We start from the raw sequence: 21,822 nt of genomic DNA, 5'->3' as shown, positions 1-21,822 counted from the left end.
GGAATACCCGCACACTACCTAATGAATCCATATACAGGAAGCGGCCAGTAACAAAGGATTACTAAGGTTTGCCTGCCCCTGACAGTGATTCGAGCTGGGCATCGCTGCTTAGTAAAGAATTGGCTCGGGCGGCTCGGCTGCTCTCGGCTGCTCTAGTCCTGCAAAGGGAACTGAGTTCCTGCTGTGAAAAAAGTGCAGGAACTCCGTTCCCACGCGTTCCCGCAGGACATGAGCCCTGGTTCTATTACAGCCCAGGCCTGATATTAACCACCAAAGCTGGGTGAGGAAGTATTTCTATTAGAGCCTAAAGCTGACCATGAGAGAACATTCAAAAAAGTAGGATAGAATTTTTTTCTTGAACAAATTTATAACAGTGAATGTTGTTTTCATTACGGAAATTACAATTGTGACACATTTTTCGTCTTCATTCTTTTGAAGTTTCCCTCCTAACTATTTTCATATGTTTGCAACTATGCAGGAGATAGCGTCTTTGAGATCCTGCATATAAAACAGATTGATATGCTAAGTTCGGTATCTCTGCATGAAGTTGCAGCCCTACTTACAGCTGATGCTGTGGACCCTTCTCTGGCCAGTTCTGTTTCTACCCCCAGTGTGCAAGATGTTTATTTTTAGGGTTATTAAAATAACTTGTTTAGGGTTTTTTTTTTAAAACAAATCATCCACTCTGGGTGCCAGATATGCTAATGTAGCAAACCCCTGAGGAAGCTGCTTTTGTTTGTTCAGTCCGTTACTCTGCCTTTCAAACCACATGAAATGTCCCAGCCCCTCTGGCACACCTAGCAATGTGATAAATGGAATAACTCAGCAGGAATACACAACACAGTTCTTCTTGTAGTTTACTTGAAGAAAATTAAAATTCAGGTTAACATTAGTCAGCCAGGACCTGTGAAAGTACCCAGGACTTGGTTGAAACAGTTTAAAGAAAACAGTCAGGAATACTATGCAAACAACGAAAGCAATAGGCAACAATATGTACAGATTAAATAGACTCCCCAATAACTTTTGGTGTGTGTGGGATTTTGTGGCTAAAGGGGAACCCCAGACCGGCCTACGATACCTCTAGTACACACCCAGTGAAATAATCTCAATACCCATGGTGTGTGCCCTTTAAGAGCAACCGCAGCAATGTCCTGGAGGCAAAGCTTTGCGTTTTATTATCTTCACCGGCAATGTAGGAGCTCTGTGAACAATATTTGGATGTGGTATTCTATGAAAAGCATTGAAGATTCCTGGGCAAAGCCCCCTCACCAAATCCTGTACACAGTCAGCAGTCCTACCCTGAGCAATCGATCGATATTAGATGCAGGTGTGTCGCAGTGGCATTCAGTCCTTGAGCTGTTGCAGGGTGTCCTTCTTTAGCATGAAAAGTCACTTTCTCTGGGCTGGAGCTGCATGAACAATCTGTTCCTCTGGGCTGAAGCTGCATGAACAATCTGTTCCTCTGGGCTGGAGTTGCCAGCTGTGTGCCCCTTGTGCGGCCTACCAAGGGGCTGTGTGCCCCTTAGTAGGCTGCAATTCCACACACACACACACACACATAGAGTGAAGGAGATGCTCTCCTGATGGGATGCAGGCACAAAAAGGCTCTGGCCTAGTTCCTCTGGTTTTGTATCTCCTCCCCCACTGTCCTTTGCTGCTGTCTGATGATTGGCTCAGGCTCTTCCAATAGGGAGTTTACAAACAAACAGTTCTGAGAGTCTGTGTGTGAAGAGAGAACGGGGGGTGAAAAGCCCACGCTGCTGCACCAGACAGCTGCCCCCTAATAGATTAGATCAGTCTGGAGAAGTACCTGCTACACTAAGTACTACATTAAATATTATATTTATATAATATAAATAATACCTATATTGTAAAGATTTTTGCACTGATTGTTTATTCAAATCTTTACTGTTTATGTATGTTTACAGATGATGCAAATAAAATGAAAGAACTCGGCCATGAATCAGGTGATTATGAGATTGCATTAAATGAGTAAATTTTTTTTTAAGTGTCTGGACCTGTATTTTTATAATTACTCAGGATGAGCCTTGGGTCTGGGTTGCACACCCAAGCTGTTTGCAATTTGGAAATATAGCAAACTAATAATAAAAATTTACTTGTTTGCCTATAAACTGTGGTTAGGGGGCTCAGAAAGGCCAATAGGGAGGGTGTTCCTATGTCCCAGCCCCTCCCTATAAAAGTCCGGATTCCCAGCAGCCTTTTGTCAGTGTGTGTTGGAGACTTGCAGTTAGACACGTGCAATTCGTTTCTTTATGAATTTGTTTTCTGGAAACATCCAAATTAATGAAAGACTCTTTTGATTTGGTGGCAAAAACTTACACATGAGTTGTAGATCTTAGAAGGGACCCAACACAAACATTAACAGCATTTTTTTGGAGGGGGAGTTTCCGATACTGGAAACATGTTCACAATTAGGACTATTGCCTTGACAGTAACACAACATCTATGCAATGATGTAAAGACACTAAAGATTTTGCAGTATTTTATTACTTAATTTTAAAAATGTGATCTTTCTATTTATCTATGTTAACAGATATCTCAGATGACATGACAGAACCTAGCCAAGAACAAGGTGAGGATATGATTATGCACTTTGGATAAAGTCTTTTCTCAGTGGATTTACAGTTATATGCATCTCTGGATGGCCAGATCATTTAATGTTGCGTTTAGATTATTTCAAGCTTTGTCTTGATTCCTCCATACAAGTAACCATGATTGCATGGCGAACACATCGCAAACGCCTATGTCCACTGGCTCATAGTGTCACAAGGATGTACTCTAGGTGCTATAGGTGTTAGTAAATTTATGTTTAAAATAATCCTGTGATTAGAGTATCACTGCTGAATGTTTCTTATAGAAACAGTGTCAAACAAAATAATTAAAGAATGTAGAAAGAGTCTACTTTTTATTTATTGTGATTTTTAGAATTATGAAAATATTTTTTTAAATATATTTCTTGCTTTAATTTGGCACAATTGTTCTGTTTCTGTATTTAACAGAAAGCAGTATGACAGGAGCTGTCTTACAATCAGGTAAGATTGCTTTAAATTTGCTACATTTTCAAAAAGGGAATTTGAAGGTCAACTTTTTTGTTTTAAAAGATATAAACATATGAACCTTGGTTGTTTTTTAATTTTAAGGCCCAAATTACATTACTTTAAACTTTTCATTTTAAAATGGCATATAACTAATATTATAAAACACATGATACATAGCCTATTTAGAATTTATTAGTAGAGCCAATGTATGTGTTGTCAGCAACTCCTGCCTGTGCGGTCTACATGCTCTAGATCAGGGATTCTCAACCTTAGTGAGAGCAGGACTGAGAAAATTCTTCCAAAACATTCCATGCTCCAACAGTAAAAAAAAGCAATACTCATTCAGGAAATATATGAGAATGCCAGAAGAAGGGGGATACTTTCAGTAAGAACACGTTTTATAGGGACAGCTGACCAAGTCTCTAAGGCCCCGTACACACGAGAGGATCGATCCGCTGAAATTGATCCGCTGACCGGTTTCAGCGGATAGATCCCCTGGTGTGTACAATCCAGCAGATCTGTTTCCGCGGATTTTTGTCCCCGGGGATGGATTTCCAGCGGATAAAAATTTCCTAACATGCTAAGAAATCTATCCGCTGGAATCCATTCCAACGGATTGATCCGCTGGTCTGTACAGACTCACCGGATCAATCCGTCCGAATCCATCCCCCGCATGCGTCGTAATGATTCGACGCATGCGTGGAAGTCCTTATATCACAGCGTCGCGTACGTCGCGTCATCATCGCGGCGACGGCGCGACGCGTCCGGAGGACCGTTTCCGCGGATAAATCCTCTCGTGTGTACTAGGCATAAGAAGGGGAATTTCTCTCACTGGGAGATTTACTCTAATTCCATGTTACATCATTGGGAAGGGCAGTGATGGGAATTTTCCCAATGGCACACAGATAGTAAAGAAACTATGGACTGCCAAACCATACACAAAAATATCTGTGTACCCACTCGCTAGAATAGTACCTACAGGTGCTATTCTTTAGATCTGGGGATACAGAGGCATCGCTCTCAATGGAATAAAAATGTAATCTCTAAGTGGCCCCATGCACAAATTCGAGCAGAGGACTTTATTCAAAGAGGTAGCCTCTTATCATATGAAGCCCTGCAAGCAAAAATGCTTAATTCCTATTTTGCTTTCTGGACCTTTTTGCCAAAAACATCCTTAGACTGGTATCGCAATCAGACTACGTTTGAAGCATACTGCAAGACATTCACCCCACACGGTGTCCTTTATGTACGCTTTACTCTATTCCAAATACAATGCTAAATCCAGTGGACCCTGTCTAAAGTGGGAAAAAACCTTGACCTCTCTTTCACTGAAGAAGAATGGGAAACATGTTTACCAATATACACAAAGGCTCAATAAACGTCACAATGCAATAAACTGGCTATAAATTACTCACAAGCTGGTACCGCACACTCACCCAATTAAATAAATTCTCCCCTATATATTCACCTCTTTGCTGAAGATGTGGCTCTGAACCTGGATCTTTGCTACACATCTGGTGGCCCTGCCTAAAAATACAACCATTCTGAAAAGAAGTGCATGAACACATTTCCAAAGTTACTACGTTTACATGAAAATTTACTCCGGCACAATATCTCCTAGACCACTGTTAACTTCCACAATCCACATATCGTAAATCATTGGCCCTCCACTTGGTGAACGCGGGCAAACGATGTATTCCAATGAAGTGGAATATAAATACACCACCCACCCTATCCGACGGGATTTGATGGGTAAAACAGACAGCAGAAATGGAAGAGCTGATAAAATATAGCAAGAGACACACCCTCAGAATTCACCCAGACTTGGGCTTGTTGGTTACATCACTCAGGCTCCCTATAAACAAGTGACATTGATAGGCCTTAAATGGTGTCCTTTATTACAAGACTCTTGAGAGGAGGAGGACACCCATATCCCCTTTCCTTCTCCCTCATCTACCTATATATACCTTGTCTACCCCATCCTATCTCAAAAAGAGGTAGATGACAACTAGCTCTATATACCCCCTATACAATTCTTACTCATCACCTATCCTTCCCCGCTTCTCTGGGATTAAAACCCTCTTATGTCTTCACCGATTAAATGTTATACCCTATTATTGCAAAACTGTGATTTACATCTATCTCATGTCGGAGGATAGTGCCACGTGGGTGGCATGGATTGGTGGTACCCCCATCCCCCCCGGACACAGTTTTCACCCATTAGGGGTGTTTGGGGATAGGTTGACATGCACTGGCAATTCTATGACATGAACTTTTTTGGACAATGCATGTCAAAACACCACATAATTGTGAACCAGCAACATTAAAAACTAAGGGCAAATCCATGTGCATGCATTGAAGTGTGTTAAAGCACAGAGGTTTTAATGAGTTCCTAAGTGAACCTGTGTTTTTTCCCCAAGCAGGGCAGGGCAGGGCTTTTATTTCAGCCCTTACTACTACGCATACTTGCTATCCCTCCTTTCCCATTGCCGTAGGTAACAGAGCAGTGTGCCTAAAGCCCCATACACACCATCAGATTATCTGCAGATTTTTGTCTTCAGATTTACCAAAACCATGTAGTACAAGGGCCTGCCTGATTGCATACAAATTGAAACTCTTAAGGTTTGACCTCATATTATATGGTTTTGGTAAATCTGAAGACAAAAATCTGCAGAAAATCTGATGGTGTGTATGGGGCTGTAGAAATCATTTGGCAAGCACCTGCACTGTCACAAGCCCCATCAGGCCTAGCAGTTCAGGGTGTTTTCTAGTGGACAAACGAGGCAACAGAAGAGCAAAGGGATGGTGAATATATGATGCTGGTTGTATACAAGGTTTATACAAGGGGGGCTGTTTGCTTCGCCAATGCAGGACAAATCACAAGTTTACTTTTATTAAAGAATATGTGTATTTGTATGTTTTGTTTATTGCACAAGCAGACTATAAAATAGGTACATGGTTAAAAATGATGCCCCAACTTCCTAACACCAAAAGTCAAAAGGATTCAGATTTGAATTGAAAAGCATTGTATCAGCAGTATCTCTGTAAGATGATAAGTTTCAAATGTTGGTGACTTTATTTCACAGACTGTTGCAGTTTGCTATTAAAAGTCAGTACTTACTCTTTACGTATTTTAGCAGGAGGGTCAGAGGACACTGAGAAACCTCATCAGCATGCAGGTAACAAACTTAATATTAGTTATTTTATTTTCTGCTGTCGTATACAATCTGTCCTGATATTTATTTGTATTGAATAAAAGATAATTTGCTTCATACCCAGCTTATCCCAAACCAATTGCTGCCAGTTTTTTATTTTCAGTTTTGGATGGAATTTACAAGGGTTAGAATCTCTACAGCAGTGCCTAGGGCAAAGATGTCAAACGGCAACCCTCCATTCACCTGTTCATGATGTGCAACCTTAGGGAATCCTACGGCCAGCAGTCTCTCGCTTGTCAAAATCACTACATTTGTCAACCTTGTAACAGTAGGAAGGCACCCCCATCTCTACAGTAAACCTAGGACACTCAGGGGAACCTTCCTTCCTTCCCACCCCTTGTCCCGAACCTGCTCTACAGTATTCGGATTTTAAGACAGTCTGTGTCCACATTGAAGAGATTTCCACTCACTTATTGTCCTAGTGAGCAGAAATAAATGGTCCCATTGGGGTCACAAAAAGCTACACAAAACTCTCAGAGGTTCTTATCATGTGTATTTTTAACAAACAAAACAAATCATTTTAACTTGAATTTGTTTATATTATAGCATGATCGGATAATAAAGTTCGCTTTTTCTGCACATCTGTTAGCAAGCGACTATAAGTAGCCAAGTCTTGTTAACCATAACACAGTCGAAAAAGTTATTGAATATGCTTGAATATGTTTCCTTTATTTTACTGATCATATTTCCCTTTTTATTTTTAGTGGAAGATTCAGATGGAAGTTCTATGAAAAATGTTGGCATAGATCAAGGTTTGTAACATGAAGAACATGTGTGTTACTTGTTGCCCTGAGATCCAGGAATGTTGAGAAGCTAATAGCTCAGTTTTATGGTCGCATAATACTAAACCATAATGTAGGTGACACGCTAAGTGTGGATTAAAGGAAATAATACAGACACACTGGTGTGATTATTTAAAGATATTATTACCTGCTAGGATAATCATGCACCTGTAGAGAAACACGTATCTGTTCTAAATGGATCAGTGAACTAAAATATGTATATCTTTTATAATATAAAACTAGTTAATGTTCATCTTGAATGTACAGTAGGTGACCGCGATATTTTGGCAATCTCGCTCCTTTTCTCTGCGAGATTGACCACCTACGAGCCCCGTCGCTGGAGCCAGCACCGAGCTGTTTGCATTTGCGTTCAGCTTTTTCCGGCGTATAGTTAAAGCTGCTATATGGTGGCGTACTCAATGTTAAGTATGGCCGTCGTTCCCGCGTACAATTTAGAATTTTTTACGTCGTTTGCGTAAGTCTTTCGCGAATAGGGATTTACGTAGAATGACGTCACCGTCATGAGCATTGGCTTGTTCCGGGTTAATTTCGAGCATGCGCACTGGGATAGCCCCACAGACGGCGCATGCGCAGTTAAAAAAAAACGTTGTGTACGTCGTATTAACATAAAACACGCCCCCATTACATCCATTTGAATTCCGCGCCATTACGCCGCCAAAGATACACTACGCCGCCGTAACTTACGACTCAAATTCTTTGAGGATTCGAGAAAAAAGTTACGGCGGCGTAGTGTATCTTAGATACGCTGCGCCCGGCACAGAGGTACGTGGATCTGCCCCTGTGTTTGGTATGATCCATGAGGAGGAACTCCATGTCAGATTTTAAATAAAAAAACGGCATGGGTTCCCCTCCAGGAGCATACCAGGCCCTATTGTGTATAATTGGAAATGGTGTGTTTTATTTAGGTGTGAGCACCATTAGTAGCTTTCACTATGGTGCCAAATGGATGTCATAGATATTAAGGATGTCTGCATACAGATAGTAAGTTGGCATGGCCATCCATACTACAGCATATAAGCTCCAGAAATATTACCATGTTAGCACATCATTCTTCAAAGACGGTTCTATGAATATGGCAACCACAGTATTATACTATGGTCGAATTACTAAAAAGTTAGGTTTAACCGACTCAGTGTTTAGACAAACTGACTTGCCTGACAAGGAGGACCAGGTTATCCCTGGACTAGAGCAGGAATTCAGCTCTTCGTCCTAATGTCCTAATGTCCTAATGTCTTGGTAAATCCTAACAATGGATTCCAGCCTGACAGGTTGGAAAGAAGTTCTAGACACTTTGTCAGTGTAGGGCAGTGTTTCTCAACTTCAGTTCTCAAGTTGCCCCAAAAGGTCAGGTTTCAGGATTTCCCTCAGATGAAATGGCTGTGGTAATTACTAAGGCAGTGCAACTGATCAAATCACCTGTGCAAAATAAAGGAAAGACTGAAAACAATATAAAAAAAATTGGGCTAACTTTACTGTTGTCTTATTTTTTAACTCAAAAAAGTGTATTTTTTTCCAAAAAAAGTGCGCTTGTAAGACCGCTACGCAAATAGGTGTGACAGAAAGTATTGCAACTACCGCCATTTTATTTTCTAGGGTGTTAGAAAAAATGTATAATGTTTGAGGGTTTCTAGAAAAAAAAATGTTTTTAAAACTTGTAAACAACAAATCTCAGAAAGAGCCCTTAAAGTGGATGTAAACCTGATTCATGAAATTTGAGCTGGGTACATATATCTGCAGTATTTTGTTATCTCTTTTCAATGTCCCATAGCTTTCAAATGAACTGTCCCTCTGTTATCAGCCTGATAACTCCTGACAAATTCCCAGACTTTTAGATAACAGCAGCCTGAATCTTTTGTCCAGGGAGGTTGCTAAAATAGTTTAGCAGGGAGCAGGTCCTATTACAAAACACCTCCGAGAGTATCTGCCATGATGAGAGGGGGTGTGTGCCTTTCCTCCCATCAGCAATTTTAGCTATCTTGGTTGTATGCCCAGACATCACACTCTGTGTTAAACAGGAAGAGAAAATCTCCTAACACGATCTGAACTTTCTAAACAGTATATAAAGGTGAAGACAGCAGATATACATGTAAAACCTACTGTATGTAGGGAGATTTGGTTCATCCCTGTGTATCATCTGAGGCTGTTCACTTCACTGGGTGTATGGAGGGTTTACATTCACTTTAAGTCGTTAAGCTTTGACAAAAAAAAATGGAAGCTGATTGGTTAGCATGCAAAGCTGCCCCAGATTTTGCACTCTCCAGTTTTAGTAAATCAAACCCACAATAAATTTAAAAATGTGAACTGGCCACATCGGAGACAAGGCATTTTGCGGTGAATGTTTTGCGGTGGGGGTGCAGTGGGAATGTGTTACTGTATGTCCACTGATTATGCCATGGTTAGTTATTTACAAGCTCAATAGTTTGTGGTATAAATCTGAATCTCTCCTGCAGCCTTACTTCTCAAGGATTGAGTTTTCATTACTTGAATTTCTTCTTTGTCAGAGTAGAAGTAGTTATTTTGTAGACCACAGTTAAAATATTTTGCTACTCAGCAGAAAGAATAATGGAAAGTCTCAGGGACCATGCAGAGATGCTGCTGTTAGCTCACCCTGTCACCAGATCTGACAAATGAAACTCTCAAATCTCTAATATTAATCCCGCTAAATAATGTATCAATATTGATTGATAAACTCCCTGTAATGCAAACAAAGCTGAAGCTAAGCATTATTTTCTTAGACCGCAGACATGTGTAACAGCTGACAAATTGCTGAGTACGGCATCACAAGACATTTCAAAGTTTTCATCTTTGATTGTTTTACAATTTTCCCCATCTAGTTTGATGTTTGTTAAGCACAAGATTGTGGTCTATGGGTGGTTTAGAGACTGATTGCTTCTGTGTCATGGTTATTTGGCTAGGCATAGATCAGTTCATCAATAATACAATTTCTTTTTTATCCCCCCCAGTATATTTTTATAAAATGTTTTTATAAAGACATTTTCAGTTTAAAAAACATCAGGCAAAAAAGAGTCTTTAGTGCACTTTCCCTAACATAAAGAAGGTTGGCAATAACTGTTCTTTCTCTGTTCTGGTATATTGCTAATTGGTGACGTCAGGTCATTCATGCTTAAAATTGGAATCTATCAAAACAATTTTCGGTATGCATTGATAATGATTTTAGTGTATTTTTATCACAAATATTGGTTAGATAAATATTTGAGCAACTATCACTAGATCTATAAAATTAGTTGCCACATATTTTTATTTACTTAGTCAATGAGGAAAATTGTCCTGTCAATTCATGTGCAATCAACAAATTCACTTTGTAAGCAAACATGTTCTACTCCTTAAAGAGGAAGTAAACCCTGATGGGTGTTACTTCCTCTTTGTTTCCCTGTTAAGGTAAAGCATAATGGGCTATTATGCATCGCATAGTAGCCTATTATGTGACACATACCTGCAGGAGAAATCTGCGATGTCCCAGTCTTCCTCGCTAGTAGCGAGCAGCCATTCTTCACCCCTCTTCCTTCCGGGGTTGCGAACTCCGGCACTGTGACTGGCCAGACTTGCGTGCGGGAGCCACCTTTAACGGCATGACCCGAGATAGAAACAGCACAGTGTGCCCTTTCTAACTCGGGCACAGGAGAAATCACCCTATGGCAATTTGCAAATATCTCCTAGACCGTGCAGGTCTGTGAGATATTTCAAGCAACTATAGGTAAGCCTTAATCTAGGCTTATTTGTAGGCTAAATTGGTTGTAAAGGGTTTACAACCACTTTAAGTAAATCAACCCACCAATTTTTATATTAAAAAAGAAGCAGAAACTCAACCTGCAAAACAGGAAACAGAGCCTGCATTTGTAATTTACAAATATGGCTGTTCCCATGCACCTATTTAATTACAAATAATACAGCACTTAGATTTTTTATATATATATTTCTGTAGAAAATTTAAGTATTTTGGACATTCTATGACGTTATTTATCTACACCAGCATCACTCTTAATGCAGTTTTAAGTCAACATTTGCACATAGATCTGCATAATAGCAAAGATTTGGTCTTTCACAGTTTTTTAAAAGTTTGTAAAAGAAATGATCTGTAAACAAATAATTATATTAATATATATATATTAATATAATTATTTGTTTACAGATCATTTCTTTTACAAACTTTGAAAAAACTGTGAAAGACCAAATCTTTGCTATTATGCAGATCTATGTGCAAATGTTGACTTAAAACTGCATTAAGAGTGATGCTGGTGTAGATAAATAACTTCATAGAATGTCCAAAATACTTTTTCTACAGAAAATCCTACAACAGGCTCCACCTTACACATTTGCTCATGTGACCTTAGATGTTAACATTTTAGTATAGCTGTTCTTTAAATATTTGTCTTGTGTCTCCATTATCATAAAAGGTTCCCATAATGCATTAATGTCTTGTAGAGAGCCAATGCATAATCACACCATAATTATGCACTGTATATCTCAAGAATGTATTAGCATTTGCTTTATTAGACAAATTATTCTTTCTCAATTGTCACCCAAAGAGAGTTAATTAACTGTACATTTTTAGAAACATTGATTTAAAGGTCATTGGCATTTCTGGTTGTAAAAATTAAGATATTTTGCTGAATGTTTAAGTAAAATATATCAGAGGGCAAGAGAGGTCCGTTGCTCAAAGCTGTCATTTATTTGCTAAGGCCATCTTCAGGGTTATGCAACTCTACTGGCAAAAGCTGGGGTCACAAAAGCTATCATGTTTGTGTTATACTGTGAGGAGACCAAAGTAGAAAATGCTTTTTGTTTGATAGTATGAGAACATTTTCCAATTAAAAAAACTGTATTTTTAACATGATAAAATGTTTTGCTTCAGTAAATTACTTAGAATTGATAGTGCTCAAAGACATAGGGGCAGATCTACAAAGATATTACGCCGGCGTATATCTTGATATGCCGCGTAATTTCAAATTTTGCGCGTCATATCTTTGTTTTGTATCCTCAAAACAAGATACGACGGCATCTCGGCTATATCCGACTGGCGTATGTCTTAGTACGCCGTCGGATCTAAGCTGCAATTTTTCAGCGGCCGCTAGGTGGCGTTTCTGTCGAATTCCATGTTGAGTATGCAAATTAGCTAGTTACGGCGATCCACGAACGTACGTCCGGCCGGCGCATTTTTTTACAACGTTTGCGTTCGGCTTTTTCCGGCGTATAGTTAAAGCTGCTGTTATGAGGCGTACTCAATGTTAAGTATGGCCGGCGTTCCCGCGTACAATTTTGAATTTGTTACGTAGTTTGCGTAAGTCGTTTGCGAATAGGGATTTGCGTAGAATGACGTCACCGTCGTGAGCATTGGCTTGTTCCGGGTCAATTTCGAGCATGCGCACTGGGATACCCCCACGGACGGCGCATGCGCAGTTAAAAAAAACTTTGTTTACGTCGGGTCACGACGTATTAACATAAAACACGCCCCCATTACATCCATTTGAATTTCGTGCCATTACGCCACCAAAGATACACTACGCCGCCGTAACTTACGGCGTGAATACTTTGAGGATTTGAAAAAAAGAATAAAGTTACGGCGGCGTAGTGTATCTTAGATACGCTGCGCCCGGCGCAAAGGTACGTAGATCTGCCCCAAAATCTGCATACCTCCCAACATTTAAAATGTGATTCCTTTAAATGGGACTCTAATTTTGTTTAAAAAATAAAAAAATAAAAACAATTTATCTCCTCCAGGAATGCTATATAGAATTATAGCAAATTTTATTGCATACATTACCTGTGATTTTTGATTCTACATGGGTAAGTCCGCACTTACTATAACAATATGATCAGTATCCAAGCTACAACAAGATATGATTCCATACCAGTATCCTTTTAGACAAGTCTAGAATGTTTGAAAGAATCTCAGCAAATGACAACATTGCAGAGGATGCCTGTGCTTTGATGTTTAAGCTCTCTGCAGGTTTCTCCAAAAAGCAGTGAGACAAGAGTATGTCCCACATACTGGCCAGATTCATGTAGAATTACGGCGGCGTAACGTATCCCGTTTACGTTACACCGCCACAATTTTTTGGCGTAAGTGCTTGATTCACAAAGCACTTGCCTGTAAACTTGCGTCAGCGTAGCGCAAAGCCGTCCGGCGCAAGTCCGCCTAATTCAAATGGGGCGTGTACCATTTAAATTAGGCGCGTTCCCGCGCCGAACGTTCTGCGCATGCTCCGTTAGGAAATTTCCTGCCGTGCTTTGCGCGAAATTACGGCGTGTTTTTTGAACGGCGACGTGCGTTACGTCCTTTCGTATTCCCGGACGTCTTACGCAAAAAAAAAAAATGTATTTGACGCGGGAACGACGGCCATATTTTAACATGGGCTGTCTAATATTACACCACCTAAATAGCAAGTGCAACTTTACGACGGGAAAAACCGACTAGCGACGATGTAAGTGAATGCGACGAACGCGCGTACCTTCGTAGATCGCCGTAAACAGCTAATTTGCATACCTGACGCGGAAAACAACGCAAACTCCACCCATCGGTCGCCAAAGTATTGCATCCTAAGATCCGAAGGCGTACGAAGCCGTACGCCTGTCGGATCTTAGCCAAATGCCGTTGTATCTTTGTTTGTGAATTACAAATAAAGATACGACGCGGCGAATTTGAAAGTACGCCGGAGTATCAGCAGATCCTCCGGCGTACTTTTTCTGTGAATCTGGCCCACTGTCTTTAAAGTGGAAGTCTATGCAAAAACTAAAACCCCTGCATCTATAGCCACCAACTTTCTAACACTAACCTCTCTAACCCTGAAAAGAAAAAAATCAGTATACATACCTTTTCTACAGACGATTCGACCCAATCTCCAGCGATGGAAGCTTTAATCCCACACTGAGCTGTCAGCCACGGCTTCACTGTGTGAGCGGGTGAAGAGGACACAGCTGTCAAGGGAAGCCCCATAGTAACTCTAGGGACGACGGCACTTCCCCTTTGTTTCACAGTCGTTGTCGAACGTGTACTTAGCAGAGCTAGAATGGATTTGAAGGGGAACCCCATGCCAAAATAAAAAAAAATGGTGTGGTATCCTCCCAAATCCATACCAGACCCTTATCCGAGCATGCAGCCCGGCAGGCCAGGAAAGGGAGGGGGTGAGCGAGCACCCCACCCCAAAGCACCTTGTTCCTGTGTTGATGGGGACAAGGGTCTCTTCCCCACAGCCCTGTTCTCTGGTTGTGGGGTTCTGCAGATGGGGGCTTATCAGAATCTGGAAGCCCCTGTTAACAAGGCGGTCCCTAGATCCTGCCCCCCCAATGTGAGTATAGGGTACTATATTCACCAAAACAAGTACCACATTGACAATTCCTTGTCAGGGGAAGCCAAAATAATGTCCCCCAACAGTTTTCCATTGTCAATCATGCCGCCCGCCGGACCCCCAAAAAAAAATGCTCTTTGAACTCACCAACACACTTGACTGATCAGACACCATTTAAATATGCAATGCATCAGGAAAAAAGCACTTGTGGAACTATTCCTTATCTGTAGATAAGGATAGTCCCCATCAGTAGATACAACATGATTGATCTTATGGAAAAGATTTATTGGAGTAGACTTAACACATTTGAGGCAAGAAGCATGGTCACTTCATAAGGAGAATAATAAAAAAAGTATATATTTTGAAAAATTACATTTAAAAGAGGAAAGGTTAGAAAACAGTTTGGGTTCAAAGGTCATACTATACAAAAATAACTATGATTCCAATTTTACAATTATATTTGTAGTCTACATATCAGTTTACTAAATGATTAGCGATTTTATATACAGTAGACAATGAGAAAATCCCTATATATAAAAAGACAAATAATACAAAATTTGTTCTATGTGGAAATAATTGTTAAAAATCTATTTTATTCTATAACGTTAATGTTTTAATACATATGTTAAATTATAAGTATAAAATGCTCTTGTGTGCTAAGAAATATCAGCATTAAGGCCCCGTACACACGACCAAACATGTCTGCTGAAACTGGTCTGCGGGCCAGTTTCAGCAGACATGTTCGGTCGTGTGTAGGCCCGAGCGTGCAGGATTCCAGCAAACATTTGCCCGCCGGGCCTTTTCCCAGCGGACAAATATTCCTGGGCTTGTTTTAAAACAGTCCGCTGGAATCCTGCCCGCTCGGACATGTTCGTTCGTCTGTACAGACCTACCGTACATGTCCGAGCGCCCGCCATCCCTCGCATGCGTCGAATGACTTCGACGCATGCGTGGAAGCATTTAACTGGCAGGCCCGCCCACGTCGCCGCGTCATTGTCGTGGCGACACCACGTCATCGTCGCGGCGACACCCCGGACACGCCCTGCGTATTGTTTACGCGCGGATTTCTGTACGATGGTTAGTACAGCCATCGTACAGAAATCCCCAGGCAGACATGTACGGACCGGTTTCATCGTACATGTTTGCCCGTGTGTACACGGCCTAAGATAAAACACATGGAAGATATTGTTTACTGGTTGCGAGATAACTATGTATGATAGTAAAATTGTCGAAATCCCTTAAAAACAGGTTGAGAGACTTTGAAAGCTGTGATGTTACTCAAAAAAAAAAGCTATCTTTTCTTTACTTGTCCGCAACAGTCCAATAAAAAATTACAATAATTAATATTTAATTGTCTTGTCATGAAGTGTTGGAAATGCTGCTCTGTGGTAACTGAAATGTTTGAAAACAATAAAATGTACATAAACTGAAAGGGTAATAATGTCTCACATAAATTTATATTAGCTAATGAAATAATAAAGGTGTTATTAATAAATTATATTAACCGCAAATAAAGTGAGGATTTCTTAATTAACTACTAAAAAATGATTGCTGCATAGCAAGATGATGGCTAATTAGGAAAGTGAGTAGAATAAGATTAGGAAGTAGAGTCACAAAAGTTTTTTTCAATAAATAAACTAATTGCTTTCTGAAAGTCTTGGGGAAAAAAAAAACATGATTCCTCATTGTGATTAGGTAAATAGCTTAGCTCAGTAAGATTCACTTGTTCTGTGGCTTGAATAGTATTATTAGCTGTAGTAGTATTTGAAATACAACTTGGGCTAACAGGCATACAAATCTGAATTCCCACCATAGAATTTATACCAAAATGGTGTATAAGCAACTTTTATAATAAAGACAGTGTTATAACTTATTAATGCATAATACAGTATGTGTGCATGCACATTCTTTTTGTTTCTATTTATTATATTTATTTATTTTTTCTATTGTTTGAACTGGATGGACTTTCTTCAACCTGACTAACTATGTAACTTTGCACATAGGGTGTGAGGCATGTCCCTCAGACACAGCCCATCCCTTATCAAGGTAAAGAGCCAATGAAATTGGCTCTTTACCACGTGACCGGCTGTGTCCAATCACAGCCAGTCACAAACGTCAACAAACAGCTTTTCTGGGTTCTCCTTTTCAGTGCGTCAGGAGATGACCTGGCTTAAAAAGTGCAGGAATGTGCCTGATTGCCCCGAAAATAAGGAGGACCTGTCACAGCCCATCAGAATATCTGTCACAGCCCAGCAGGAGTACCTGCCACAGGCCATCAGACTACCTGTCACAGTCCATCAGACTACCTGTCACAGCCCATCAGACTACCTGTCACAGCCCATCAGAATACCTGTCACAGCCCATCAGGAGTACCTGTCAAGCTCATCTGAGTACCTGTCACAGCTCATCTGAGTACCTGTCAAAGCCCATCTGAGTACCTGTCACAGCCCATCTGAGTACCTGTCACCGCCCATCTGAGTACCTGTCACAGTTAATTAGAGTATCCCTATACTCGAATACCATTCATCAGCTCATCAGGGTACCCAAGTACCTGTTACCAGCCCATCAGAGTACCTAAGTACCTGTCACCAGCCCACCAGAGTACCCGAGTACCTATCACAGCCCATCAGAGTACCTGTCACCAGCTCATCAGAGTACCCCGAGTACCTAACTCCAGCTCATCAGAGTACCCTGAGTACCTGTTACCAGCTCTTTAGAGTACCTGAGTACCTATCTCCAGCCCATCAGAGTACCTCAGTAGCTATCTCCAGCTCATGAGAGTACCCGATTACCTGTCATCAGCCCATCAGAGTTCCCGAGTAGCTATCTCCAGCCCATCAGAGTACCTAAGTAGCTATCTCCAACTCATGAGAGTACACAAGTACCTGTCACCAGGTTGGGTGTCTTTTTTTCAGAATGGGATCATTTTGGGGGTAATTCTACTGTCCTGGTGCTCCAGAGCCTTCAAAAATGTAATTGGTCGTTAGGAAATTGTATTTGTAATTTATGCTCCTAGAACGCCTGATGGTGCTCCCTGCATGTTGGACCTCTCTATGTGGCCAGACTGTGAAAAAGTTTCACAAATGTGGTATCGTCATGCTCAGGATGAGTAGCAGAATGTATTTGGGGGTGTAATTTTATAAATGTGTAATGTACATGCTGTGTATTAAAAATATCTTATAAATTGACCACTTTGTGTAAAAAAATAAATACGTTTTCATTTTCTTTCCACATTTTTCGAAGACTTTTGGAAAAAAATTAACTATTCAAAAAACTCATTATGCCACATAGAATATATGTTGAGGTGTTTGCTCTCCAAAATGGGGTCATTTTGTGGGTAATTCCACTGTCCTGGTGCTCCAGGGCCTGTTTTTCCCGGCAGGTAGACTGGCATTATGGCTTTTGGCCGGGAATCCCAGCCGTGTGTATGCTCCATCGCAGTTTTCCTGACAGGAAAACTGCGGGAAGAAAAGATAACATGTTTTCTTTTTTCCTGCTGGGATTTCCAGCAGACTTTTTCCAGTTGGGAAAACCGGTCATGTGTATGCAAGGCAGGCTTGAGAGGAATCCCGTCGGGAAAAAAAAGTTTTTCTTGTCGGGGAAAAAAAAGTTTGTGCGTACACGGTTGTGTGTACATAGGTCGTTAGGAAATTAGAGAAAGGAAATTAGTGTAATTTATACTACTAGAACTCTCGGGCTTTCACACTGGAGAAACAGCAGCCACTGTTTCAGGTCAGTTTGCAGGCGCTCTTTTTAGCTCAAAAGCGCCTGCAAACCGCCCCAGTATGAAAGAGGTCTAAGTAAAGAGAATTCTCCATTTGGACAGTTGTCCCTGGAACAGGTGTCCACATTGGAAGATTTCCCCCTTACCTCTTGTGTTCTAAAATTTTGGAGACGGCAATACAAATTTGACAGAGGGATCGCCCTTTCCCTCTCTATTCAAAAAACTAAAAAGGAAAAAAGTATTTGCTTACAGATACACTTCAATTTGCCCACTGTCATTCCAATTTTTTAATTACAGGAAAAAAACATTATTTTTCCTCAGCAACGCAAACTTTGAATGCCTAACAGAGTGCTTGTGCTGTTGACAAATTGCTTACAGAAGTGACTGCTCAGCTGTGGTTGCATATTTTTTCTTGGTGGCAAAGTTGACATATTTTAAAATTTTTAACCTAGGAAAAAATCTAATAATGATTAAGACTCAGGCCGCGTACACACGATCGGTTAAACCGATGAGAACGGTCTGATGGACCGTTTTCATCGGTCCAAACCGATCATGTGTGGGCCCCATCGATTATTTATCCATAGGTTAAAAAAAAGCAATCTTGTTTTAAATTTAACCTAACCGATAGAAAAAAAAAACGATCGTTAGTAGGCACGTCCATCGGTTAAAAATCCACGCATGCTCAGAATCAAGTCGACGCATGCTTGGAAGCATTGAACTTCGTTTTTTTCAGCACGTCGTTGTGTTGTACGTCACCGCGTTCTGACACAATCGTTTTTTTAACCGATGGTGTACGCACGAATGACTATCCGTCAGCTTCATGGGTTAACCGATGAAAACGGTCCATCAGACCGTTTTCATTGGATGGACCGATCGTGTGTACAGGGCTTCACACTTCTCAACCTGTGCATGTGGCAGACTGTTTAATAAAAGACTGACAAGCTGTAGCTGCAATTTTTGCTATTTGGCAGTGGAGTGTCAGTCAATTTTTTTTATAATGTGGAGAAAAAAATATATCTGAGATTCCCATTACTCACTCAAGTGACTGTGCACTTGTCAGGTTGGGATACCCAGGAGACTAACAAGCTATAGCCACATATTTGTCATTTGGGGAGAATGATGACCATTTGCCCAAAATAGCTGGCTGTACCACAAATACCTACAGTCGTTTAAGTATACACCTGTCAACCATTGGTTTCTATTGGTTGAACTAGATAGATTTTTGTCTTTTTTTTCTGCCAGTGTAACCATTACTTTATGACTACCCACCTAATACTAAATACCCTTTTTTGCTGCCAGAACAGCCCTGACTTGTTGAGGCACTAGACCTCTGAAGGTATGCTGTGGTGTCTGAACCTCAGCCCTCCGTAGCAGATCATTTAAGTCCTGTAAATTGCTAGGTGGTGCCTCCATGGATCAAATGTGTCTTTCCATCATATCCCACAGATGCTCAATTGGATTGAGATCTGGAGAATTTGTAGGCCAAGTCAACACCTCAAACTCATAGTCGTGTTCCTCAAACCATTCTTGAAACATTTCCGTAGTGTGGCAAGATGCATTATCCTGTCAAAAGAGGCCATTCCCATTAGGGAATACCATTTCCATGAAGGACTGTACTTGATTAGCAACAATATTTAAATAGGTGGTACATTTCAAGTAACATCCGCATGAATAGCAGGACCCAAGGTTTCCTAACAGAAAATTGCCCAAAGCATCACACTGCTTCAACCTGCTTGCCTTCTTCCTTTACTGCATCCTGGTGCCATTTCTTCCTCAGATAAGCGATGCACCCGGCCATCCACATCATACAAAAACTGCTTCATTACACAAGGCCACCTCCTTTCATTGCTCTGTGGTCCAGTTTTGATTCTCACATGCTCACTGTAGGTGCTTTTGTCTGTGGACACAGGTTAGCATTGGCACTCTGACCGCTCTGCGGCTACACAGCCTCATACACAACAAATTGCGATGCCCATTTTTTTTGCTTTCAACACATCAACTTGCTGCCTAATATATCACACTCACTTTCAGATGTCATAACAAGATGATCAATGTTATTCACTTAGCCTGTCATTGGTCATAAAGTTATGGCTAAACCCTATCATAAAAATCTCATATACCGTATTTATCGGCGTATACCGCGCACTATTTTGCCCTGAAAATCAGGGCAAAATCCTGGGTGCGCGATATACGCCGATACCCGCTTTCCCGCCACAAGTTTGAATACTGCGCCGGCATATACCGAGCGCAGTACACTCGTGAATCTTCGGGCAGTCTCGGCGCCTCTCGCACTGACGTCCTGAGCGTACAGGACGTCAGCGCGCCAGTTGCCGAGCCTGCCCGAAGATTGACGAGTGTACTGCGCTCGGTATATGCCGGCGCAGTATTCAAACTCATGGCGGGAACGAGCGGGGAGGACGCGAGGACGCCGCGAGGATGCCGCAGAAGGACGCCGAAGAGGACACCCGACCCACGGAAGAGGACACCCGACCCGCCGAAGAGGACACCCGACCCGCCGAAGACGGACGCCGGACCCGCCGAAGAGGACACCCGAAGCCGCAGAAGGACGCCGGACCCGACGAGGCCGTCAATGGACACCGCGCAAGACACCAAAACTGTAAGTACAAAAAAACAAAAAAACTTTTATTCCACAGGATTGGGGGCCACTTTAGGGGTGCGCAGTATACGCGGGAGCGCGTTATACCGCGATAAATATGGTAAGCTTTAACATGTTCACATAATTTCAAAAGTAATTTCAGATTTTTTTTTTAAATCTAGATATTTAACTCTTTTGGCCATACTTCTCTTGTGGGTATGAGTGAGTATGCATTTACTTATGCACTCTTGTAACCCAGATTCCACTGACAGCAGGCTAGCTGCTTCTGCCCGCTTCACAGTCCAATGCTCCAATGAGCGCTGGAGGGACGAAGCACAGAGCAGTGCCTGAAAGTCACTGCTTACAGCAGTGACAAAAAAATAGGATGAAAACGGGGTGGGGGAGATTAGAAGAAAGAATTGGGGGGATTGGGAAAAAGGGAGGAAGTCAGCCGATTGGGCTTAAAGGGATTACTGTAGGCAACACTGTAATGATCAATTTGTGAGGACAAGGATACGTTTAAGTAAATTTATTTGTATCAAAAATATAAAAATAGGCATTAAATAGTACAAATTACATGAAAGATACGGTGGTGGCCAAAAAATAAAAAGATGTGGCTACCTTGAAAAAATACAATTAGACACTAGAATTTGTGGACAGGACAAGGACAAACATTTAACAATGAACGTGATCCGGACACGTAGTGTTCAGACCAATCATGTGTTGACACTCATGAGAAATTAATGAAATTTAATGCAGTAATCAAATAATAAGATAAGGGGGGACAGTAAGTACCCACTCTGCATAAGTCAATGGAGTGTCAATATGTAATGATGGGGCTGAACACTGGCTTGATGGAGGACAGGAGGTGGGAGGGGTAGGTAAGTAGGGGTGGATGTACATGGACCATGCATGTATTGTTGGTCGACTTTAGCGCTTGATGGTTTGTTTGTTCACAAGGAGTTCAATATTCAGAAGTTTTTGCGATAATTGAAATAAGTTAAATTATGATGGTTAGTACAAAAAATATAGAACAACTTGATATTGATCGCTTGTCAATGTGACATTTGGAAGAGCACTAGTAACTTGCTTAGTATTGGTTAGTATGTATGAGTATG

At 41.1% G+C, this 21,822-nt stretch overlaps 1 protein-coding gene across 3 annotated transcripts in view; it reads left to right on the top strand.

Moving 5' to 3' along the window:
- Positions 1-21,822, top strand: part of MACROD2 (mono-ADP ribosylhydrolase 2) — a 3,190,351-nt gene that overhangs the window by 3,038,254 nt on the left and 130,275 nt on the right. For 2 of the 3 annotated variants that reach the window (XM_040351278.1, XM_040351277.1), the window contains exons 12-16: positions 1,929-1,967; positions 2,555-2,593; positions 3,021-3,053; positions 6,197-6,238; positions 6,979-7,026. In XM_040351278.1, coding sequence (XP_040207212.1) covers positions 1,929-1,967; positions 2,555-2,593; positions 3,021-3,053; positions 6,197-6,238; positions 6,979-7,026 — 201 coding nt within the window. The remainder of the gene's footprint in view (positions 1-1,928; positions 1,968-2,554; positions 2,594-3,020; positions 3,054-6,196; positions 6,239-6,978; positions 7,027-21,822) is intronic. The other variant, XM_040351279.1, reaches the window with a different exon arrangement.

Source organism: Rana temporaria, chromosome 4 (genome assembly GCF_905171775.1).
Source record: "Rana temporaria chromosome 4, aRanTem1.1, whole genome shotgun sequence".
In the NCBI taxonomy this organism is placed as follows: Eukaryota; Metazoa; Chordata; class Amphibia; order Anura; family Ranidae; genus Rana; species Rana temporaria.
Note: the sequence above shows the minus strand (reverse complement) of the source record. Positions and strands in the feature narration are given on the sequence as shown.